Here is a 25,754-nt window from a genome sequence, read left to right on the forward strand (position 1 = left end):
TTCAGGGGCTCCTTGGACTCACATCTAACCACTCACCAGGAAATGACATTTGGGCTGAACTCCCAGGTGAATAGAGTGTTTCTTTGATTGGCCTCATCTCTTCTCCAGAAACCCCCCTTAGGAACCTGATGCAGCAGAAGGGTCTCGTCATGGGATTTGATCTTTGGTGATCTCAAGTCTTGACCGTCTCTCAGTCCTTTTCTGCCAGTACCCAGGCTAATGACTTAGACTTCAGTTCTGTGTGGGAATCCCCCCCAACCCCCCCAAAAAATCTATGTCTCTAACTGGGTTGCAAGAGATCACTTCAGAAATGCTCTTCAGTTACAGTTAGAGATTGCAAAGTCAGTTACTTTTATCATTAGGGCAGCTGGAATGAACTCATCCAATTCATTTCAGATTCAGTGCATAGCCTTTTCCTTTAGGGAAAAAGATTCTGGATTGTGCTGATATTAGTCTTTTAGAACAGTGGTTCTTAACTGGGTGATTTTGCTTCCCAGGGGACATTTGGCAATATCTTGTTACATTTTTGATTGTTACAGTGGGAGAGGGTGTACTACTGGCATCTAATGGGTAAGAGCCAGGGATGCTGCTGAGCATCTCACAGTCCCACTCACCCAACAAAGAGTTATCTGGCTCCAAATGCCAATAGTCCCAAGATGGAGAAACCTTGTTCTAGGAGGACAAGCTTTTATGAAAGTTGGGAATGGCTCTTGGCCAGATCTTTTAGGTTATCCATCCTTAGTATCATGGATGCCATGGAGTTGTGGGTAAAGCCTTTTTTGTTTTGTTTTGTTTTGGTGAGGAAGACTAGCCCTGAGCTAACATCCATTGCCAGTCTTCCTCTTTTTACTGAGGAAGATTGGCCCTGGGCTAACATCTGTGCCCATCTTCCTCTACTTTATATGTGGGATGCCTGCCATAGCATGGCTTGATAAGCAGTGCATGGTTCCGCGCCTGGGATTTGAACCTGCGAACCCTGGGCCTCCGAAGCGGAGTGTGTGAACTTAACCACTACACCACTGGGCTGGCCCCAAAGCCTTTTTTATTTTAACTGACAGCTGTGCTATTTTAGGAGTCCTGCTCCTCTAGCTTATGCAGAATGTATCACAGGAAACCAATTAAAATGAAGAGTAGTTTTACAAAGCAATAAATACATATAGATCAAGTATTTTGTATTTTCTTTTTTTCTTTTTTTTGTGAGGAAGATCAGCCCTGAGCTAACATCCATGCTAATCCTCCTCTTTTTGCTGAGGAAGACTGGCTCCACGCTAATATCTATTGCCACTCCTCCTCCTTTTTTTCCCCCCAAAACCCCAGTAGATAGTTGTATGTTATAGTTGCACATCCTTCTGGTTGCTGTATGTGGGACGCGGCCTCAGCATGGTCGGAGAAGTGGTGTGTCAGTGCGCCCCGGGATCCGAACCCGGGCTGCCAGTAGCGGAGCGCGCACACTTAACCGCTAAGCCACGGGGCCGGCCCTGTATTTTCTTAACAGCATAGTAGAAAGTACCTCTAAATATATGGAAGGTTACATATGGGACACCAGAATTAATTTCTGTTTTGGGCAGATTTATTTTTAGAACAACAACAACGAAAGACCCAACAAAACCCAAGCATCTCTTGATTTGACCATTTAGGTTCCGATATGTATAATTATGATTTCTAAAAAGATGTTAGAAACTCTTCTTATGTTTTTATAAATTATAACACTGCTGTCAAATGATGTTAAACTATCTGAATATGTCCATTACTCATAAACAGAGGCCTGTTTTCCAAATAGTTTGTTTTTAATTAATAGATGTGGTATGTTCAAGAGTGGGAATTTAAAAGAGAGATTCTGTAAGTCTCTAAAAGGCTGAGACTTTATTTAAGGTTAGAAAAATGATTGGTTGCTAGGAAGTTAAAAACAGTAGCAGTAAAGTTAGTCCTTGGGTGAATGTAAGTGTATCCTTGTGTTAACTAAGACGTTAGCTTTGCATTTGTTGTAGATCTGATTTTTATTATAAATACTTTCTTAGGAAAGGCTTTAAACAAGGAGGTTCTACTTGTCATTTGTTGATGAGTGGGCGAGTTTGCAGAGAGGATGTCTTTTGTTTCCAGGCACAGCCTCTGCATCTAGTTCAGTGTCCCACAAGTACAGAAAAAGGCAAAAACACAAGAATACATCAGGGAAATAACACCCTGCTTATAAACTTCAGGACCGCCTCAGATTGACCTGATGATCCTTGTACTTTGACTTGAAGGAAAAAAGATATGACTTTTTAAAGAATATCTTAAGAAAGAGATTCCAGGCAGGTTTATTCTGTTGGGCTTTCCCACAGTGTAGTATTTTTGTGCATTGTGTCTGCCAGGTCAAATTTAAATCTGATCAGTATGGATAAAAGCTTTTGTTTACCTCTTTATAATTCCTATCAGCATGTTTGCTTGGTTTTTCTTTTATTACACACTTTTCTGTTTTTGTTTGTTTAGAATTGATGAACATTTTAAAACAAGTCCCAAAATCCCTGGGATTGACCTGAACTCAACTCGAGTGTTATTTGAGAAGTTAATGAATTCTCAGCACTCCATGATTCTAGAACAGGTATGTTCTTTACACTTACAAAGTGCATGCCTAAGAATGCATTTTTGCATTGCATTCAATAATTCAACTTTCAAGAGAAGAAAAAGAGTAAGATAAAAAAGCAAAAGTCTTGTATGAATCTTAGCTCTGTAAAATATTCACTTTGGGGCTTTGATCTGCCTTTAGCTTTCTCTTTGGTGTAAATCTTTCTAAGGAAATGCCCCTCCAGAATGTGAGGTCTGCACGGGCAGGGGTCTCTGGCTTTTCTTGTCACCAGTGAATCCTGAGCACCTAGACCAGTGCCTGGCTCCTAGTAGGTCCTCAGTGCATACTGAGTGAATGACAGCTGAGAGTCTGTTGATAGCTTATGAATTTAGAGATGAGGTAACTACATGTCAGGTGTGTTTGAATTGCTCAATACTCTTTTCTCTCATACAGATCTTAAACAGCTTTGAAAGTTGCCTGATTCCTCAGTTGTCGAGTTCACCACCAGATGTTGAAGCAATGAGAATCTATTTAATACTTCCTGAATTTCCCCTGCTCCAGGATTCCAAGTATTACATAACGTTGACTATTCCCCTGGCTATGGCCATTCTGCGGCTGGATACAAACCCTAGCAAAGTATTAGGTGAATGTGCTGAACTCAATACCAGTGGTTTTGTGCTTTTCATTTTATTGGTGTGACCACTGGCTCTGGGTAGATTGAGATCCAAGAATCTATTTGTTGTCATTTAATATCCTTAACATTTAAACCTTCTTTTCTTTGCCGTTAATTTCTAACTACACGTATTTGCAGTTTGAACAAATTGAACCATTATTTAGGTTATTTGAAATGATTCATGCCAGACTAATCTTGATTTTGAAATATTCACAAAGATAGGTTATCTGACTTTAATCTATTTTTTCTCCTCCTACACTTGCTAGTAGTTAATAGTGCCTTAAAAATTAGTGTCCATCTGTTGCTCTTTCTCCTATACCTAATATAGGGGGTGGGAGTGAAATGAACAGTTTTGGTGATACGCAGGCCTCCAAAAAAGGAGAGGAAGAAAATGACCTAGTGGAGACTTACCAAATGTTTGTTTTGTTTTTCTTTTTTAGGACAGTTGAGTCCACACTGATTTTTGCAGGCTACGGACACTTTGCTGAGATAAGAACCTTCCGTTCCTCAGTGAATTGGAGAGTGTCTCTCATGGGAATAGCGCCTGAGATGTTTTTATTAATCAAGTGCAGAAAATCTGTCACCTGGCTTTTTCCTTTTTTTTCCCCCTGGTAAATTTTTTTTAGGTGTTCATTGCAACTCAGTAACTTCTGCGTTCCATGTGGAGTAGGATGTTACTTGAGTGTGGTCTCCCCATGAGTAAAGAGACCTGTGTTCCTAAGGATGGAGTACTGGTTTTCCCATATTGCTTCCACCTTTGTAGAAGATATAAAAACAGAAATAATAATGAAAGCACTAGTAATATGTTAGTCCTTAATTTTTTTTTTTTAAGATCAAAAGCCCTTTGCAGTGTATTTTCTCGCGTAGTCTAATAGACTGTGAGGTAGAGAGATGACAGTTTCTGGAGGAATATTACCTGACTTGTAGGTTTTGGGGTTTTTAACTTTTATTTTCTCCAGGTAGGCTAGCACAAAGAAGTCAAAATTGTTCAGTTTTACACTTAATTTGTTTTTAACTTCTAATTATAGAAATTTAGATTTAAAAGAATATCTCAGAGTAAAGAGAACACCACAGGTACCCATCACACAAATTCATGATTATCAGTATTTTTCCCTTTTTGTTTCTGTATTCCCCCTACCACCACCTTTTTATTTTTGCTGAAATATATTTAAAAATCTCAGGCATTGTATTATTTCATTTTTTAGATATTTTAGTATGGCTGAATTTATTTCTGACCAAGTAGAAGCCAAGTCTTCTTGTCTGGTTATGAGAAAGCATTGTTTGGTAAGAAACAGAAATAGTAGTTTTTCAACTAATTATGCCTCTTGAAGGGAAGGAATAGTTGACATTGGTGCTGCTTCTGGGGCATGTGGTCCTCTGCATCCCTGATACAGGATTTAGGTGGTGGCTGAGAAGAGGGCTGAAAAGACAAGGATACAGGAATGTTCCTGCCCAAAATATGTGCCTTAGCATCTTGTCCACATGTCCCCTTGGAATTGAACTTTTAGATTAGTCTTCTGAATGAGGCTTTCGGAAAAATAGCAGATCAAGCTTTGCAGAAAAGCTCCAGGGATTCTTGTACAGCTGCTGCTCTCTCCAGAAGTGCTTTAATGGAATCCTTTCTAGTCAGTTTTGAGAAACTGTATTTTAGACTAATGTTCATCTTCTAGCTGGGAGCGGTTTTTAGCTAGTAGGCAGAAGACATCAATACTTGTTCAAGACTGTGTATTGAAATATGTCTCTTCTTTCTTTCTAAAGATAACTGGTGGTCTCAGGTGTGCCCCAAATATTTCATGAAGCTGGTAAACCTCTATAAAGGCGCAGTCGTTTATCTACTGAGGGGAAGAAAGACATTCTTAATTCCTGCGCTGTTTAACAATTACATTACAGCAGCTCTCAAGCTCTTGGAGAAGTTATATAAGGTGAGGGTAGAGAGGGGCCCATGGGGAGGGGAGTGAATGGATGCCAGCGTCAAATGTCCTACTGAGGCATTCTGTGGGAAGCATTTTCCAGTTGTCTGGGTTTTAGTTGTCCTTATTTTGTTCTTCATCAGGTAAACCTTAAAGTGAAGCATGTGGAATATGACACATTTTACATTCCTGAGATTTCCAGTCTCGTGGACATTCAGGAAGACTACCTCATGTGGTTCTTGCATCAAGCAGGCATGGTAAGATTTCATGTAAAGCATATCTTAAAGCTTCAGTCTTTTCTCCGAGTACAAATAAGGACAAGAAAAGCACATCTGAGCCCTGTCATTTGTCCTTGACTTTACTGTTAGCGTCACGGCTGTTTTATCCACTGGCTTTTGCATTCTTGAAACTCTGAGGTACTTTGAGTAATCATAAATAGTCATAAGGAGTCACTCAGAATGGTGTAAATGTTAGTTAGTTGTCAACATTACAAAAATCAAGGTATCTGGAGTAGTTGAACTCATAGAGAAAGTAGAATAATGGGTGCTAGAGTCTAAGGGAGGGGAAATGGGGACTTATTGTTTAATGGGTATAGAGTTTCAGTTTTGCAAGATGAAAAAGTTCTGGAGATCCATTGCACAATAATATGAATACTACTACTGAACTGTATACTTAAAAATGGTAAAGATGGTAAACTTTGTTATGTGTCTTTTACCACAAAACAAGTCAAGACAGAAAATGAATGTCTAGCTTTTCTTGCAACTTGGAATATCTGGCCACATGACCTGTCCTCCCAGATGGCATCCATTGGCTGGCGTTCAAGAGTGGCTCTGTAGATGAGGCGCGGGTAAGCCACAGTCCCCGCTGTGGCTTGATTTGGACATTGAGGAAATGATCATTTGCTAATTATCTTCTTCCAAAGGCGAGCCTGCTTCAGTCGTCTTCCGTCAGCTGCCTGAACCATGCAGGCCACCTCTGACTTAGGATTATGTGTGTGACAATGTCACGTACTCCTCACCTAGCTCTACCTGTATATTACTCATGTCGTCCAAGGGACTGTGGATTCCTACCTGCCTCCCTTGACTTGGCAAGAACTGCCCAGTTTGATTGCAGACTGGTGTGGGATACCTGAGAGGCTTTTTTAGGATCCCCTATCTGTGTAGTGCATGAATATTTGAGTTATGTTAGAAAACAGAATGATGATTTGCTTATTGTATTTAGTGAAGCCATGTGCAGCAGATAGATTCAAGGTGAGTCTTTGCCTGTTTAACAGATTCGTCACCAACATTTAGGCAATATTTTCCCTGTATGGTTTTTGGAGGTCAGTAGTGTTCTCCAAAAGCAAGGCATTGAAATAGGTTTATTCAACTGAGCAAGATTGTTTTCTTTGTCAAGTAATAGAGCAATGTTGTATTTTTAATAAGATTTTATGATTACCCTGAAAAAACAAAATACTTTTCAGTAAAAATGGATTAGGGTCGGGCCGGCCCCATGGCTTAGCGGTTAAGTGCGCGCGCTCCGCTGCTGGCGGCCCGGGTTTGGATCCCGGGCGCACACCGACGCACCGCTTCTCCGGCCATGCTGGGGCCGCGTCCCACATACAGCAACTAGAAGGATGTGCAGCTATGACATACAACTATGTACTGGGGCTTTGGGGGAAAAAAATAAATAAATAAAATCTTTAAAAAAAAAAATGGATTAGGGTCTTCTAAATGGGTTTACATGGGAAATGTAACATAGAGGCTAGTGATGAACTCTGCTTTCACGTGCTGATTTAGAAATTGTTAAAAGATAAGCTTTTCTGTTTCTTCAACTTGTGAATAATTATTCATTGAATAATAAAATGTTAAGAGTTGAAATAAGCCTAATGAATTATTTAGGCCAACTGCTTTGTTTCTAGGTGAGGAAATGGAGGCCCAGGGAAGTGAAACAATTTTTCCACCAATTCAATTAGCTATAAAAGCCAGTTCTTCTGACTTCTGATCTACCCTTTCTGCAACTTGATGCTGAATAAAATAATTCTAATGAACTCTAATTCTTTTTGACTTTGAAAAAGAAGTCGTGGATGTTAAAGTCTAGATTATCATGATTTGTAGTCTCTGAATGGAGGTGTTTAAGTGAGCAACTTTTACAATTTTTTAATAGTTTCTTTCTCTTAACATTTGATAAACAAATAGAGGCCTTGAATACCAGGTGCTCATCTCCTCTTCAGTAATTAAGGTAGTTATTATAGAAAGATAGAAAATTAGGTGAAATTACTGTGTGACCTTTTGTGATTTCTGTGGAATTTTTTCTGTTGTGTAAGGTACAATACTATTAGAAATTGAAGTTTAAATTTTTTGATATCTTGGATTTTAACCTAAAATACTAAATATATTTCATATATAAGTTTAACCACTTTTAAATGATAGTGATGAACATTTTCCCCGGCTTTATTGAGGAATAATTAACAAAATTGTATATATTTAAAGTGTACAGTGTGATGATTTGATATACATATATGTTGGGAAATGATTACCAAGATCAAGTCAGTTAACATGTAGTTATCACATAACAGTTATCACCTCATATAGTTAACTCATTTTTGTGTGTGTGATGACAGAGCTGAAGATCTCCTCTCAGCATATTTCAAGTATATAGTACCATATTAACTATAGTCACCATACTGCACATTAGATCCTCAGAACTTATTCATCCATCTTATAACTGAAAGTTTGTATCCTTTGACCTTCATCTCCCCATTCACTCACCCTCCCCCGCCCCCCCCCCCCCGTAACCATCATTTTCTCTGTTTCTATGAGATTGGCGTTTTTTTAATTTTTGGTAGATATTACATATAAGTGATACCATATGTTACTTGTCTTTTTCTGTCTGGCTTTTTCACTTATCATAATGCCCTTTAGGTACACCTGTGTTGTTGCAAATGGCAGGATTTTCTTCTTTTTATGGCTGAATAATATTCCATTGTATATATATACTACAATAAATGGATTTTTAGGTGTTAAATTTTTTAGCTTGGTAGTAGCTGAGGCAGTATAGCGTATAGTTCAGAGCACATGCTCTAGTCACAAAAGAACTGGGTTCAAATCTCAACTCTGGCCTACTAGCTGTGTGACCTCAGGCAAGTCGCTTAATTTCTATAGGCCTAGCATCCTCATTTGTAAATGAGAATTATAACAGTATTGTGAGAATTAAATAGGAGAAAGCATGGTCAGGTCTTACTTGGCAGAGTACCTGGTATAAGTGCCTGGTATATAATAAGCCCTCGTAACTATTTTTCACCAAGCAGTTCTTGGGCACTTAATGTATGTCACGTGCCTGTGAGTCACTGGGGATGGAGACGTGTGTGGGACATGGTGGCTGCCTCTGTGGGTGTTCAGAGCAGAGGCAGCAGTGAAAAAGGGATTACCAAGGGATCTAACACGTGTGTGCAAAGGGCTGTGGAGCACAAAAAGAGCGTTCTAAAGTGGCTGATTTTTATCATTTTAAAGAAGAGGTGGTAGCGGCTTGTTTACTTCAGTTAATAAACTGTCATCATCTGTACTTGAGAACCAAATAGCACATAGAATGAGTGACTTCGTGGGCTCCCGTAGAGGTCAGCACAAGCGAGAAAGTCAGTGACACAAAGTAAATGCTTCAGAAATACACACTAGAGTCACCTTCACATCCTGTTGTATGTGTCACACGGGGCAGTGTTTTGGCTCCAGGTACCAGTATTGTGCACAGGTGAGACATGATGGCTGTTTCTGCCTCAGCATCCACTGGTGCTGGGGAGCCGGATTTGCCCACGGTGGGTACAGGAACCCCTGGTGGCAGGCAGGCCCTAAGGCAGAGGCACCTGTGTTTCCTCCTCACACTGCAGGTCTTCGTGCAGTGCCTCCTGTCCCCCAGTCACAGCCACAGTTAGGAAGCGGTGACTTGGAATTAAAAAAAAAATTCCCAATTCTCCAGTTCTGTACCATGTACTTATTTATTGCTTCTATTCCACGTACTTTAAAAAACGAACTGAGGTCACAGTGCAACCCACTTCCAGCAGGAACATTTGAAATGTGATCCACCAGTACTTGGCTAGTTTGTTTGTTAGACTCGTTTTTGAGGAATGGATGGCCCAGGACAAACAGCCTTTCTGGAGGGGATCGAATATCTTATCAGTTCATATGCATCCTTCTAGGTTAGGGAGAGCAGTCGTGGAGCAAAATCATAACACTGCTGTTTCAGTATTTATTTCACATAATATGGAAATGCCAGTACTAATACCATTTCTCAAATATTCAGCATTCACAAAATAAAAATTAGTGAAATTATTATATTTCAAATACAAAAACTCATAGACTTACAAAAAATTTATAAATGTATATACAGACCTTCATATAGGTCTGCTGCTCCTTTTGACAGAATACCCTTCCCTCCTCTGCCTTCCTTAGAGCTGGCACCACAGTCCTCCCTTGAGGGAGACGTCTTCTGGACCACCAGTACTCTGGCCTTGGCTCTGGTTCCTAACTGAAGCAGTTTTGGATTTTCTTCCAGCCATCCCACCCAACTGAGAGGATAGTGACCCTGCCCTCAGTTTAACTCCTCTCCTTCTCTGAAAGAGAGATCAGCCTACCTCCAAAACGGGGCTCTTTCAGGGAGTGGGGAGGGGTCAGGCAAGGGGCGCTGGGAGGGACTAGGAGCTGCAGAAGGGTGTTAAAGGGGGGCTGGGAGGGCTTGTGGGGGAGCTTGCAGGGAGAGTGTGCTGGGAGAGTCAGAGAACTGGAGTGGTACCGGTGAGAGCCAAGAAATACAGACACAGCTGCTGACTGATGTCTGAAAGAACTGTATTGCACCAAGCAAAATACCAGTATTTGAAAATACTTGGTATACTGGGACACTGTAATGCCAGCAACGTTTTTACCGTCACTCTTATTACTCCTCTGACAGTGACTTTTACATTTGATGTGTTCAAAACTTTGTCTTGCTTTGTAGATCAACACACATTAAAGATCTTTCTTTTCCCTTGAGAATGAGTAAATAATGCTTAGAATAAAATCTCTTCTGAGAAGATGAGAAAATTCTGAATATTGGCACCAGTTTTAAACCCACTTCCCCAGGATGCTCATAGGTACCTGGATTAGAAGATAACTTTGTGGAGTGCTGTTTTATGGTGTGTGTGTTTTTATTTTAGTGATTTCAATTCCTAAATTCAAAGTAATTAGATATGTTGGCATGAGAATGAGTCATATTAGGCTGGGTTGTATGTGCGTGATTTCATACTTTATTTCACTGGATGGAATTGTTTCTCTGATTAGAGTTTCTCAGTCTAGAGAAATGTTCCAAGATCCCTAAAGGAACCTCTTTCTAAAGGGTAAACAGGGTGGATTTTAATTAAAATTGCTTTTAAATGATTTCATTCATTTACATGAAATGTACACAGACACAAAAGGAGGTTGGTATACACTTCTTATTCATATAGCCTTTAAGCAATTATAAAACCAAACCAAATTTACAATTTGAATACAAACAAAACTCTAAAATCAATAAAACGCAGATTAGCTTCATTGATTTAATATGATGAGCAAGAGCGCCGTGTCTTACTGAAACCAAACCCCACTTGTGCTGTGAATGAAGACTGCCTGCTGTCAGGTTCCCCGTGTGTCTGCCCGGGGTGACTCAGCTCTCCCTCCTCCTGTCAGCTGCTATTAAACCTTCATTCATGCAGCGAGCCAGGACTGTGCTGGCCTTTTTTCCTGGGCGCAAATGCATCACTTGCAAAGGAAGACTGCTTTTCTTCTTTTTTCGTTACCCTTGGGCAATTAAGTATAATATGGCACGGATGCAATCATTAAAATAAATGCAAATTATATGGTAACACACCATTATAAGGAGGTAATTCAGAATGTGTTTTTATTAATTTTGTTGAGGATATCATTTTTGAAAACCCCCACAAAATTAAAAAAAAAATCCATAGAGTACTCTCAGATCTCTGAGAATAAATCCAGTTTTCTGTTGGAGAAATATTGCTACTGGTCAACATGATCTATATTGTTGATTTTTTTTGTTTGTTTTATTAAGTTAATGAATAATATTTCTTATATAACAAAACTTTCAGAAGCGATTTCCTTTTTTTTCCTGATAAATGAAACTGTAACATGCCTCTTAGATATGTTTGTGATTATTTTTATTTACAGTTATTCCCATCTTCTAAAGTTTATTCAGATTTCATTCACTATTGAGGGAGTGTCTTCCGTAGGCCATGCACTGGTCCAAGTGCTGAGTCAGAGACAGCTTTCCAAATATGTGGTTTCTCCTGAGAGCAACAACCTGTGTGTGTAGGGAAGAGATGGAACATGCTGACACATAAGATGTGATTTGTATTATCCACTTGAACCGAACAAATTCGTCTCTGAAGTAAAGATTGTAAGGCTCCTGTTTTGGAATTAGATTTCTTATAGAAGAGAATTCTATTAGTGCTGTGAATTATGGAGTTAGTGAAATGGCTTGTAAAGGTGCTTTAACAACTTTAAAAAAGTGTTTTTAGTTTTTTTCTCAGTCTGTGTTCATCAAAACATCTGGTCTGTTCCGTCAGATATCCAGTTAGCCATTCAAATGTTGTTAGTTCCATGGCCAAATAGTCAAATAAGTTCTATGTTTTGTTATTTGTATTTTACATTTGTAGAGGGTAAAGAGTTGGGGTTTTGCAATCCAAGTGAGAGACTTTATTTTTCTTTACACAGAAAGCTAGACCATCTATAATACAGGTAAGTGATCCTTTTTAAATTTACTTACGTATTTTTCCAGCAGTGTTCTCTGTGGAATACTCTAATATTGCCAATCATATGTTTTGTTCTAGGATGCTGTGACACTTTGTTGCTACCCTTTCATCTTTGATGCCCAAGCCAAGACCAAAATGTTACAGACTGATGCTGAACTACAGATGCAGGTCTCATCTTTTAAAACTCATTTCCTCTTCTTACTGTGCTTCGTTCGTCCTACACATTCAGTTGTAATTGTTCCTAATAGGAGAAAGTATATTTGGATCAAGTTCCATTATAACTGTTAGAACTAGTCTAAATTTTTTCAGCAGTTTTATGTTGAATATAAGACATACATGTGAATGTATAATGCATGTTTATAGCGTTCAGGGGTTGGCAAGCATTTTCATAAAAGGCCACGTGGTTTATTTAGTCCTTGTGGGCTACACAGTCTGTCTCAGCTATTCAACTCTGTCATAGCACAAAGGCAGCAAAAGACAGCATGTAAATGAATGAGCATGGCGGTATTGCAATAAAACTTTATGTACACTGAAATTTGAATTTTATGTAATTTTCACATGTGGTGAAATAGTCTTCTTTTGATTTTTTTCAACCATTTAAAAATGTAAAAACCATTGTTAGCAGCAGACTGGATTTGGTCTGTGGGCTGCTGTTTGCTGACCCCTGATGTAGAGAAAGGGAGGTAATTAAATGGAACTTGATAATTCTTTATTGAATAAAAACTTAAGATATTGAGATTTAATTTACTTCAAATACACATTTTTATTATAAACTATGATTGATTTTGACAAGGCTACAAAGACATTTGTGAATTAGCAACCAAATCTACCAGTTCCTACTGTTGGTGGGTATGTAAACGTTGTTCATCTCTCTCTCCATCTCTGTCTGTTTCTCTCTCGATCTCTCTGTTTCTATCTGTATATATATGTCTGTTTTCACAGTGATATATCCATGATATTTACAATTTCAAGTTTTTCCAGAGAAAAGGGACATTTTTCAAAGAATGAAAACTGTTCTACAAGTGGTTATTAGGTTTCTTTTCCTGCCATTTTGAAAGTCATAGTTTTTACCCACCCTCCATCGTGTTTCTTCTGGAATGATGTTATTTCAGCCTTAATCAGCGGGTCTAAACATTTTCCTGGAACTGGTTATGGATCATATGATTCATAAACTATTTCAGTTAATCTCTTTGGGTTCCGATTAGAAAGATTTATGTGTTGCATAAACCTGAGTAACTTAGAAAATCTGTGAAAGTTAAGAGGAAGATTAAAAAAAAAAATGGAGATGCAGTCAGCTTATGCCCCACCCACCCCAGTCCAAAGGCACAGCTGGTTGCTGTCCCCAATCCTAGGTGTACTCTGAGAAATTGTGTTGTTGGATATGCCATTCCAGGTGGCGGTCAATGGAGCCAACCTGCAGAATGTCTTCATGCTTCTCACCCTGGAGCCTCTGCTGGCCAGAAGCCCCTTCTTGGTCCTTCATGTTCGCAGGAACAACCTTGTTGGAGATGCCTTAAGAGAGTTGAGCATTCATTCTGATATCGATTTGAAAAAGCCTCTCAAAGTGAGCCTTTCAGTATATTTCTCTAAATATCTTTCTAGGTTTTCTTTAAATGTTGACAATGTAACAGAGATCTTATTTTTAAAATTGAGCAGTCCAGCCATTTATTATTTCTTTCATTCATTTTATAAGAATTTAATCACCTCTTGTCAAATCACCAAACAGAACATCTCAACAGAACCTCAGATAAAAATGCCAGTGGAGGGCCGGCCCAGTGGCGCAAGTGGTTAAGTGCGCGTGCTCTGCTGCCGCGGCCCGGGGTTCACTGGTTCGGATCCCGGGTGCGCACCGACGCACCGCTTGTCAGGCCATGCTGTGGCGGAGTCCCATATAAAGTGGAGGAAGATGGGCATGGATGTTATCCCAGGGCCAGTCTTCCTCAGCAAAAAGAGCAGGATTGGCAGATGTTAGCTCAAGGCCAATTTTCCTCACAAAAAAAAAAAAATGCCAGTGGATTACGTGAAGGCTTATAGGGCTTTCTTTGTCTGTTGTCATCGGTGTAGCTGCTCCAGCTCTACCCCAGACCAGCAGACAGCAGCTGAACTGAAGGTGCAGCTAGAGAGAACTATCAAGCCAGCATCTAGGAAGTCTTTGGATGTCAGAGATTTAAGAGAAAGAAGGTGAAAAAGGAGAAGAGAAGGGTAGTGAAATTGTCCAGGAAGCTGTTGGCCTGTTAAAATAGTAGGCACTCTTAGCTCCCTGAAATTATTAAATTAAGAAATTGTCTTTCCTCATAGACCATGCATGTTTGTATGACTACTTATTGTATTCCTAGAGCTTAGCACAATGCTTGATACACAGTAGGTATTCAGTAAATATTTAGTGAATTATTTGAAGTTGTTTTTAGTCATTTATCTTTCAGAAGACTTCCATATCTCAATTTCCAATCCTATTGTAAACTCCAGTTTCTGAAACTTAGTAGGCAAGAAATCAATCGATGGTCTCCGTGACTGTCACCCTTTCCGAAATGTCCAGTAACTCATATCAGTCTCATCAGTCTGCTTGGGGGGTTCTCCCTAGAACTTCTGGGTTAGATTTTTGATGTTGCAAAGAGAGGGGGTGCTCTATGCCCCGTTTTCAATTGGTAATTCAGATGAGACAGTTCTTGCTTTGCAGCATGTCTGAATTAAGTCTTCTGCTGGCGTTCATATAATCAAGTCCCCGTGCCCGTCCTCGCCTTTACTCTCGTCCTGCTCTAGGCACCTTGAACATAGCCATGAGGATAAGCTTTCTTGAATGCTGTTTTTTGCCCTGTGCGTGAGCCCTTACCTGTAAAATGGGGATGATAATGGTAATCCTTATGAAGAAGGCTGTTCTGAGGATTAGGTTAGTAGACGTTACATGCTGGCCTGTAGCAAACTCTCAGTACATCTCATTGGTTGGTTTGCTGTAGTTGTTCCTGTGATGACCGTTACAGGTCCAGCGTGCCCCATGTGAGTCTGTTATAGCCCCTCACAGGGCCCAGGTCTGTGCCTGCTAGAATGCCTTCCTCCCTTCCATGTGCATCAGTCACTTCAAGAACCCCATCAAGAGAGATTTCTTCCAGATAGTGTTCCTTTACTCAATCATTACTTTTCTCTATATGCCGGAACATTTACCTCTCAATATATTTGACTCTTTGAAAATAAAATGTGTTCTCTAATTGTTATTTTCTGTTCGCCTTACTGCCCCAAAGTAGATGGTAAACTTTCTGCGGGCATTTGGTAAACTTCTGACTTCCTTTGTAGTTCTCGAAGTACTTGGTAAAACTTCTGTGTGTCTGTAAGTGACTTGTTAATGATCAGCAGGTACCCCTTGCAGTTCTCGTTGCGTCAGTGTAGTGTCTGTTCTGTCTCCCTTTCTTTGTCCTGACTTGGCAAAGAATTTACTAAAAAAAAAAGATAAAATGCCAAAGATTTCCCTGAAGTATTAATTCTGCTTTCATTATTTTAAGGTAATCTTTGATGGTGAAGAAGCAGTGGATGCTGGTGGTGTCACAAAGGAATTCTTTCTTTTACTGTTAAAAGAACTTTTGAATCCCATCTATGGAATGTTTACCTGCTATCAAGATTCAAATCTCTTGTGGTTTTCAGATACGGTAAGTTAGTGATGTCCCAGTTACACAGGTGGATTGAATTAGACTTTCTTTTCGTTGTCAGACCAGTCCCCCGACTTCTGACTTTGCAAAGAGGGGAGAGTAACAAAGATAATAATTTAAAATGTCTAAATAATGTATCCAGTCTTCATTTTTTACCTGTTGCCAAGACCTCATAGTATATTTTGTCATCAGCCCCATTTCTGTTTCTGGTAGGTAAGATCCAAGTTTTGTTATCCTTGAAGGGTAGAAAGAGCAGTGTGGTAAAGAAATTGGTTTTATGACATGTGGAAAATAGTAATCAAATATGTCTTATTTTAATAACAATGATAGTGTGTGTCTGAATACTCATACAAACACACACACTTTAGTTTTGAAAATTCAGTAGGAGAGCTAAGTTTTAAAAGGCATTCTAATTTCAATCAGACTCTAATTTAGTTCTTTTAGTTCTACCAGACTTTTCTCCCTAGATCGGCACTGTCCTAAAAAGGTAGCTGTTGGCCACATGTAGCTATTTAAATTTAAGTTTTATTTAATTAAAATTAAATAACACTAAAGATTCATTTCCTCAGCTATACTAGCTACGTTTAAGGTCCTCGGTAGACACCAAGGCTGCCGTATGGGACAGCACAGAGTGGAAGGTTTCCCTCATTGCAGAAAGTTCCATTGGACAGCATTGCTCCAGATAACAATATGCTGTCCCCTCTGTCACTAGATGAGCTAAAAATGCTTAACATTGTCCACATGGCATCTTTTGGGGGATAATTGAACTGTTATCAGAGTGTTTCTCTACTTCAAAAGATAACTAAATATTAATGAGATCTTTATTCTTTTATACTGAAAATATTTTGAGGTAAATGGCAGAGTGTGTTGAGGGCTGCAAATGCTGCATTTCTGTTTAACATATTTGCATATGTACTTAAGTGTTTTGTAGAGCACAACTGGTTTCACTTGATTGGCATAACCTGTGGACTAGCTATCTACAACTCCACCGTGGTCGATCTCCACTTCCCGTTGGCACTGTACAAGAAGTTACTGAATGTAAAGCCTGGCTTGGAAGACTTGAAGGAGCTGTCACCCACTGAAGGAAGGTACAAAGCTAAAAGATAGCAGATTGGTGTGGGAAACTGCTCTGGCTGCCCCTCCTAGGGATTGAAGGTTGAAAATACCACATGTACAAGTTTGCGCTTATCAAACCATATGGTTAGAGTCTGTTGTGTATGCTTTGTCTTAAGACATAGCTGTACAGCCTCTCGCTTGACGTATTGCCTATGTTACTCTAAGGGCAAGAGGAAAAAAAGGAAAAGGGAGGTCCTAGCTCCCCAGGAATACAAAATACTCTCTGCTTTCCTTATCCTGAACAAATAACGACTTTAAGACTTGTCATGGTCCAGAAATACAAGGGGAGAAACTATTGAAAAGGGAGTCTTTTTGGGGGAAAAAATAAAAAAACAAAAATAAAAACCAAACAGTTTAATTGAGATATAATTCACATACCATACAATTCACCCACTGAAAGTGTACGATCCAGTGACTTGTGTATTCAGAGTTGTGTAGCCATCCACCACAATTGATTTTAGAATGTTTTTATCACCCGAAAAAGAAACCTGGTACTCCTTAATGATCATCCCAATCTCCTTATCCCCCACGCCCTAAGCAACCACTAATCTACTTTCTGTCTGCATAGACTTGCTTATTCTGGATAGTTCATATAAATGGAATCCTACAATATATGGTCATTTGTGTCTGGCTTCTTTCACACAGCATGTTTTCATGGTTCATCCATGCTGTAACTTGTATCAGTATTTCATTTCTTTTTATTGACAAATAATATTCCATTGTATGGATATTATGCATTTTGCTTATCCATTCATCAGTTGATGGACATTTCAGTTGTTTCCACTCTTTGGCTATTATAGATAATGCTGCTGTGGACATTCTTGTACACATTTTTGTGTGGACTGAAGTTTTCATTCCTCTTGGCTGTATACCTAGGAGTGGAATTGCTGGGTCATATGGTAACTCTATGTTTGGCCTTTTGAGGAACTGTCAGACTATTTTCCAAAGTAGTAGGGCCATGTTTTGGTTGTTTTCTTTTTTTTTTCCTATTTTTTTTTTCTTTTTTTTTGTGAGGAAGATCAGCCTTGAGGTAACATCCATGCCAATCCTCCTCTTTTTGCTGAGGAAGACTGGCCCTGAGCTAACATCCGTGCCTCTACTTTATGTGGGACACCGCCACAGCATGGCCTGACAAGCGGTGCGTTGGTGTGCACCCGGGATCTGAACCTGGGCTGCCAGCAGCGGAGTGCATGCACTTGACTGCTATGCCACGGGGCTGGCCCCTGTGATTTTCTTTCTGGCTTGTAAAACTCCTTTTGTTCTGAGTTTCTCTGTATTGATTTTGGGTAGCATAAGATCAAGTATGTAAAAAGACACCATATCCTTGGCTTTCTGTAAACAGCGTAATCTTTTTGGTTTCAATGGAAGGAACATCCCTTTTCTGGAGAAAGAGTACTGGTTTTAAGATGGAGATAGAAGGGTAGTCTCTAAGATACCCTCTGGAAATGAGATTGTCACATCGCCAGGGTAGGACACCAATACTGAGAAACTGTAAAGGATGTGTGAGGGATAGGGACACAGAGAGAGGAAGAGAAAATTTGACAGGAATATACGAAAGTGGCAGAGGAGACCCACGCAGCGTTAATTTTTTGGTAACTGAAAGAGAAGGCTAGAGAATGACAGAAGTGTGTGCTATTTACTTTGCCAGCCTGGCTGAGAATGATATATTCCAAATAACGATTTGGCTGGTTAACTGGTAGTGGATTTAAATTCCACACTAAGACTTTTCTTCCTGGGCAACTCTTGATGGAACTGCTAGACTTGGAGCTCCTAAAGAAGAAAGTGTGAATGAGGTCTAGTTACAAACATGTATTCTCTTGAGAGTGAGGATGTGACTGTTGTTAGCATAAACATATTCTTTTTGTAAGAGTACATGTTTCAGTATTCTTTAGTATGACAGGGTGTCTTTACCATAAAGAGCCCCTTGCATTAACAAGCCATTAAGATCCCTAAGTGGATGAAGTGACCTCGTGGTGAAAGGATTATCCTACTAATGTGTATGGATGAAACCAGTCTGTAGGGCCACTGCAGTACCGTTTCCTCACATATCTACTTCCAAGCAATACCACGGTTAAGTATGTCAGATATAACACAAGTCAGAACACAAGTATGTCAGATATAAATCCATCTGAATTTCTTCACAAATCTAGTAAGACTTGTTGGTAGGAAAAGAGAACAGGCCTACTGCCGTATTTCTTTTCAAGGTACAGGTAACATTATCTGTCAGTCTGGATTTATGTTCATTCTAGAATCTTCTTTTATAGTTTTTCCTTACAAACAATCTGGACATGTGACTGAGGTAGAAACACTGTTGCAGTGTCTGATTTGCCTCCTTCCCTTTCTCCATCATTCCTTGATCAGGAGTCTTCAAGCACTTTTAGATTACCCTGGGGAAGATATTGAGGAGACTTTCTGCCTCAACTTCACGGTAAGGATTTCCACAGTTCACTTGTGATTGTGGCAGTCTCTTTCATCATGCTTACAAGTCATAATTAATATTAGTTTTTCTTCAAATCAAAGAACAAATTCAGAGACTTCTCTGAGACAAATTATTTTATTCATAGTGTCTTGAGTGTTACAGGAGTTCAGTAAATGTGTTGAATAAGTGAATGAATGAATGATTAATCTATGCACTTAAGAAAATTTCTGAAACATTAATCTTAACTCTTTACTCCTGATACATATATTTCTTTTCTAGAGTTCATATCTTTTTCTCCTTGATTGCATTTATTGGCAACGCCATGTCTTAAAACAAAAGATATCATTTTTTTGGAGGAAGATTAGCCCTGAGCTAACATCTTTCACCAATCCTCTTCTTTTTTGCCCATCTTCCTCTAATTTATATGGGACACTACCACAGCGCGGCTTTGATAAGCGGTGCGTAGGTCTGCGCCTGGGATCTGAACCCGCGAATCCCAGGCCACTGAAGCAGAGCATGCAAACTTAACCGCTACGCCACCGGGCCGGCCCCCAAAAGATATCTTTTAAGGTGCTGATGTTTTCTAACTCAGCTTCTCTCTCTTCTCTCAAGAATTTCTGTAATGTTAAATAGTCATTAAGCTACATTTGTTACTAAAGCTTCTCTCAGTCATTCGGGTTCTAGAAAGATAAATGGTGAACAAAATTGAAACGTTTCTTTTTTGCCCCTTAAATATAGATTTGTCGAGAAAGCTATGGAGTGGTTGAACAGAAGAAGCTGATACCCGAGGGAGACAAAGTGACTGTGTGCAAGGATAACAGGTTAGTCTGACCTTGGACTATTGCAGATGTTGCTACTTTATTTCTCTGCAGTTTTGCTTTTAAGACCAAGGTTGAAGTTACGTTTTAATCCCTTCTGCAGAGGAAGGAAGGGTGATAGAGCAAGAATTTGCTGATTTCAATGAATTTTTAACAGTAGAGGAGGCACCAACCTAGATTCAAGAGATAACTTGTTTTCATTCTGGATCTGCATCTTATTGGCTTTGACCCTGAGCAAGTCATGTGAACTGTTTGATCTCAGTTTCTTATCTGTAAGGTTGGGTTGTGGGTCGGGTTGTGATAATTGCCCTGCCTGCCTCATGGGATGGTTGTGAGACTAAAGGGAAATAATTTATAGGAAAACATTTTGGAATGAATGAACTCCCAGCATCTAGCACAGGGTTTCCAGTACCCAGCAGAGTGCCTGGCACAAAAATGCTCAGAAAATATGTGTTGAATAAATGAATGTTATAAAGATGCTTACTATTACTGTTGTTTTACTGCTGAAGAATTTGTAATATAGGTTTTAAGTTATCTCGCTGCCTCATGAAAATTAAGTATATCTGATTTTTCATGATGATTCGTAATCTCTGTGTTGCCTCTTTAGAGGAGGAAAAAGGATTCAATTTTGTTTATTTTTGCATTAAATTATGAGTGAGTTTGCTGGAAACCCGCATATCAGTTAATTCAGTTTACAAACACTGAGTGTCTGCTGTGTTCTAGGCATGTTGCTGGGTATAGGGAATAAATAACTTCTATCCTTGAAACTCAAGATTAGTTGGGAAGGGTCAATGTAAGTGAATGATTGCAGTACATTATGGTGCACGAGATAGGCGAGTATATAGGCCATGTGCCATGGAACCAGCAGGGAGAGGCTACAACACTGGCACTGGACGCTGAAGAATACAAGTGGGGGGAAAGCATTTTAGGCACAGGGAATAATGTGAGTCAGGACTCTCAGGCTTCACACGTGATAGGGAATGAGGGGTACTTGTTGAGGGAAGGGGCGAGTGTATGGATGGAGAGTGGGTGCAGTAGCATCAGGGTGGAGGTTGTCAAGGCCTGAAGTGGGACTTGGATTGGGCCATGGTTGATCTCTGTTTTAGAAAGATAACTCTGGTGGCCATATGGAAGTAGACTATGTGCAGGGAGACCCATTAGATGGCTGTTGAGGTAGCTCAGTAAAGGGTGGTGAGGGCCAGAATGAAGGTGGCGGGAATAGAGAGTCAGCTACGTGGTTATGCGACCAGCAGGAGCTAGTATCTGATTATTTATGCATGATATGAGAGAGGCACATATTGATAACAACACTGAGGTTTCTGATTTGGACAACTGACTAACAGGAAACAGAATTTGTGGAGCAGGGTAGAGGGGAAGAAGAATTCCATTTTGGATATGTTGATTTTGACATGTCTGTGTGATACCCAGGTAATTATTTTTAGAGCTGAAAATTTCTGTGTATCTCAAGAAAGAAGTCTTACATGAATATTTTGTTTGTTTAGTTACTTATGCCAACCCCAGTCACCAGTGAATTTGAGGTCACTTACAACGAGAACCACAAAGTAAGAAGTAGTGAAATAAGTAAAAAACGACAGGGAAAATGTACATTCTTAGAGGAGCTATATATATTAGAATAGAAGGTAAAGTCTTGAGGTGAGGATTTAGGGATGATGAGCACATTGGCTAGAGTTAAAGCCACTTGGCTTAAGAAGTGGTAGGGGTGTGAAGGATGAGAGAATGGCAGTCTCCACCTGGGAGGCTTGTGAACGAGGAAAACCTTCACAGAGGAAAGCAAAGTTTCATTTAAACTGTGGAAAAACTTACAGATGTAGAGAAGTTGGATGCTGTTTCTAAGCACGTTGGGAAATTAAAACTAATTCACTCTAGGCTTTAGTTGGCTTCTTACTGTAAATAGTTGCAAAGATGCAAACAGAGATCCTATGAAATTCATTGAATCCAAGTGATCTGCCTTGGCTTTCTTCCATAAATCTTCCCTTTTGAAAACAGGAAGGATAGGAAAACTGACAGACCTCTACCTGCACTCCTTTACATTTTTAAAGACAATTAAAAGCTAGTATGATCTATTGTAGCATTCAGTAACCTTTTTGTCATGTAAACCTTCCAGACCATCCAGGGAGCCTCAGATTGGGGGAACAGTGAGCTACAGTACCAGAGTTAAGTGAAATGGTACACAAGTCCCTGAGTACCCAACAAAGAAGGGTTTAGTGGATCAGATTATCTTGACTCTAGAAACCTAATATAGAGGCTAGTCTTGTCTCAAGTAGATATTTCCATCAAAACTCTTGCTTAATAAGAATGTCCTGGAGCTAAGGGCACCATCCTTTCTTTATCTATATGACATCAGTACTTTTTTTAACAGCAAATGATTTCATATTTTTAATAACAGGCTTATTATTTGATATAGTCTGATAATGTTTCTAGAATTAGGAAATTTATGGCAGATCATAAAGTGGATTTGTTGGCCCAGATGATTTCTCTTCCCTCCTAGTTTTGATGATCACTTTATAACATTTTTATGTACATATATAGGTACATAGATAGCCTTTAGTTTTTCAAAGGATGTCTGAGCTTCTGCATCAGGTTTCAGACAAGATAACGTGCACATGATTTGTGCAAAGCTAACAGTGAGCTAGGCCCGCAGCCTGAGGAAGGGGAACATTCAGAACATCTTTATACTCCGGTGAGTCATCAAAACGCTGTGTGTGTGTGATACACCGGTGGGGAAGAGAGTGACCTAGCGCAGGCGTAGGCTGTGTGACATCGTCTGTGGTTGAGGCAGTTGTTGGGACTTAAAGCTCTTTTTTATATCGTTATAAAATTATTTCTGTTAGAATGCTTTTTGTCTCTGCCTTTTTTGCTCTCTGTCTCTTTCTGAGACTGAGTTTTTCTCTCTTTCTGGCTCTCTGCTTCTCTCTCCCTATCACTGGTACTGTCTTTCCTTATTCAATAGACGTTTCTTTGAATCAACAGTTGAATTGACTCAATAGTTGAGAGACAAACTGTGCAGGAATACTGAAATATAACCCCGTTTGTTTAGGGTGATAAGCTGTTCTCATATGCAACCATAAATGAAATATGAAGACAAAATTGAGTGGTTGAATTTGAAGGAGTTCGGAGAAATCCACTTGGACAGATGCATCTGGGAGGACAGGTATGGGACAGAGTGAGGCTGGGAAGGCGACTAAGATTTGGGTACTAGAAAGTAGAGATGAGGACACAGAAAGTAAAAGTACTCTGTAAAGTGATGGCTGAATCTTGCTTGTTATTTCAGGCAGAGAACAGGAAGGAGGGCATGAGATACGAATGCTGGGTAGGGGCGTGGCTGGGGGAAGCTTCATTTGGACGACCCACACTAGCTTAGCTGGGGGATTAGATTGTAGAAGTCTTTGAAAATTAGAGAAATTTAGACTTCATTCAACAGGTAATAAGAAGCCATTTGTGGCTTGTGGTTTGTGAGCAAAGGCGTCGCATGATAGAGGTAGGTCCATGTAGGTCCATGGCACACTTTCTTTCTTCATCTTCTTTTTTTTCCTTCTTCACTATTTATATCTGTTGCTGACACACACACACACACACACACACACACACACTCACGGACATTGCTGAGCCCCACGAGCGGTGCTCAGAATCAGTGTGGAGAGTATGCTTTTGTTTAAAAGGCATGTGGGTTCCTTTTCTCTTACTTTGCAGTTACTTGCCCTTAACTGACTTCAGGGGTGCTCCTACAAAGCATTTTCCATAAGAATGTTCTGACGACACACAGGTTCTTGAATAGAAAGACGATATATAAATTTAAGAGAGTAATAAGAAGTAACCCACATTATTCTTTTACTATATTACAAAACTCCATTATTCTGTTACATGACTTTCTAAAAACTAGCTTCAGAAGTTTTCAAGTCTCTGTAAAATGAAGAATGCTGTCATTTTAAATATTGCCAGGCAGAGGGGATGTTTCCTATTTTTATTGCCAAGACATTGTGTTTGAGATTCAAGTATGAGCAGCTCCTGTGTTAGCTGAAGGGTTAGGTTAGGTTCTGGCTGCTCTGGGCCACTAGCTCTCATCCAGTACATGGTGAGCTGTCGCACATGCCTCTGTAATTGGTGACAGGAGGCAGACCCAGCTGCTGTCACACAGTTACCTGTTCGACAGGCTTCCGAGCACCTAGCGTGGTTACTGCCATATTATTTAGTGTCGCTGTCATGGTTAGGGAGAACCAGAAAAAGACATGAGTGAATTTTTTCTTTTTCTTTTATGCTGCAAAAAGCAGCAGTCTTACCAGCGAAGCACATTGAGACCCTGCTAGGAAAGGTTGTCTCCGACTGTAGAAGATTCATTATTGCAGCTGTCCTTTCCTTTTGTCTGTATATGCCGTAATGTCGTCACTGGGGGTCCCTTTTGGGTATTTCTTAGATCAGTCTAAGAAAATTAAATGAAAGAACGATAAAAATAATACCTGTTGGGTGTTTATCTTGGGCAGTTGTGTACACAGATACTGCTGGCACTGAAGTTGTTTTTGTTAACTAAAATATTTGTTGTCACCACTGCCCTGGAGGAATTCAGTGTCCATAATTGATCACATTCCATGTGGTCTTAAAATTGCTTTCTAGCCTTGGAGAAGAGCTGCAGACAGTCAAATGAGTTACAGTTGTCCTCCCTTATCTGCACTTTCGATTTCTGTGGTTTTAGTTACCCGTGGTCAACCACGGTCTGAAAATATTAAGTGGAAAAGTCCAGAAATAAACAATTCATAAGTTTTAAATTTTGCGCTGCATGTTCTGAGTAGTGTGATGAAATCTCATGCCCTCCCACTCTGTCCCACCCAGGAAATGAATCATCCCCTTGTCCGGTGTATCCACATTGATACGCTACCTGGCATTAGTCACTTAGTCGCCGTTCTGGTTGTCAGATCTACTGTCTCCGTGTTGCAGTGTCAGTGTCCAAGTAACCCTTATTTTACTTAGTGGCCCCAAAGTGCAGGAGTAGTGATGCTGGCGATTCAGATATGCCAAAGAAGAGCCATTAAGTGCTTCCTTTAAATAAAAAAGTAGAAGTATCAACTTAACAAGGAAAGAAAAAAAAATCATATGCTACAGTAACTTTTATTACAGTATATTGTTATAATTGTTCAATTTTATTATTATTGTTGTTAATCTCTTACTGGGCCTAATGTATAAATGAATCTTTATCATAGGTATGGATATACAGGAAAAAACATAGTATATATAGAGTTCGGTACTCCCCTTGGTTTCAGGCATCCACTGGGGGTCTTGGAACGTATTCCCCGTGGATAAGGGGGGCCTATTGTGTAAGCGTCCAGGTAAAAAAAATATCTGTGGGTGATTGCTGGTGGCCGCATCATAGCCAAATCTTGCCACAGCTGGTAGTCACATCTGGATAATGACTAGTCATGGTTAGGTATTTCTCACACTCTATAACATGGTGTTATTGCCGTTAATGAAAACTCCATATCATTATAGAGTCCCCCAAATTCACCTCAATTTAATGTAATCAAATTAAATGCAATTAAATGGATATCTTCCCCTATTTCTCTTATATTAAAAAAAGGGTGGGGGAGAGAATCGTAAAAAGACCACACAGTGAGAAATGCCAGGCTTAAGGTAAGTGCTCCAGAAGGCACCTGGATTCCATAGAGAACCTGAGAATAAAACTCATACGTGACAGACGCTTCTAGCTCCTTAAGCTCTACTGAAGTTAGGACTGCTGACAGACTTCAGTAGATCTTTTGAGATAGTCTGTGAGAGGTGTAATCTTTAAGATCTGCTTCATATTTGCACTGGGCTGTTGTCGGAATAGCAGATAATTAAAATGCTAGGAACATTTCTTGAGTGCTTGCCATGTGTC

The 25,754-nt window shown here is 39.7% G+C and overlaps 1 protein-coding gene across 7 annotated transcripts in view; it reads left to right on the forward strand.

Moving 5' to 3' along the window:
* The window catches only part of HERC3 (HECT and RLD domain containing E3 ubiquitin protein ligase 3), a 103,067-nt gene that overhangs the window by 59,700 nt on the left and 17,613 nt on the right, over positions 1-25,754 (forward strand). For 4 of the 7 annotated variants that reach the window (XM_058547493.1, XM_058547491.1, XM_058547490.1 and 1 more), the window contains 11 exons: positions 2,470-2,581; positions 2,999-3,188; positions 4,977-5,140; positions 5,272-5,385; positions 11,842-11,865; positions 11,958-12,047; positions 13,273-13,443; positions 15,374-15,517; positions 16,439-16,605; positions 18,995-19,061; positions 19,791-19,873. In XM_058547493.1, coding sequence (XP_058403476.1) covers positions 2,470-2,581; positions 2,999-3,188; positions 4,977-5,140; positions 5,272-5,385; positions 11,842-11,865; positions 11,958-12,047; positions 13,273-13,443; positions 15,374-15,517; positions 16,439-16,605; positions 18,995-19,061; positions 19,791-19,873 — 1,326 coding nt within the window. Of the gene's footprint in view, positions 1-2,469; positions 2,582-2,998; positions 3,189-4,976; positions 5,141-5,271; positions 5,386-9,552; positions 9,817-11,841; positions 11,866-11,957; positions 12,048-13,272; positions 13,444-15,373; positions 15,518-16,438; positions 16,606-18,994; positions 19,062-19,790; positions 19,874-22,928; positions 23,038-25,754 lie in introns of those variants that run through there. The other 3 variants (XM_058547495.1, XM_058547494.1, XM_058547496.1) reach the window with 3 other exon arrangements.

Source organism: Diceros bicornis, chromosome 8 (assembly GCF_020826845.1).
Source record: "Diceros bicornis minor isolate mBicDic1 chromosome 8, mDicBic1.mat.cur, whole genome shotgun sequence".
NCBI classification, from domain to species: Eukaryota; Metazoa; Chordata; class Mammalia; order Perissodactyla; family Rhinocerotidae; genus Diceros; species Diceros bicornis.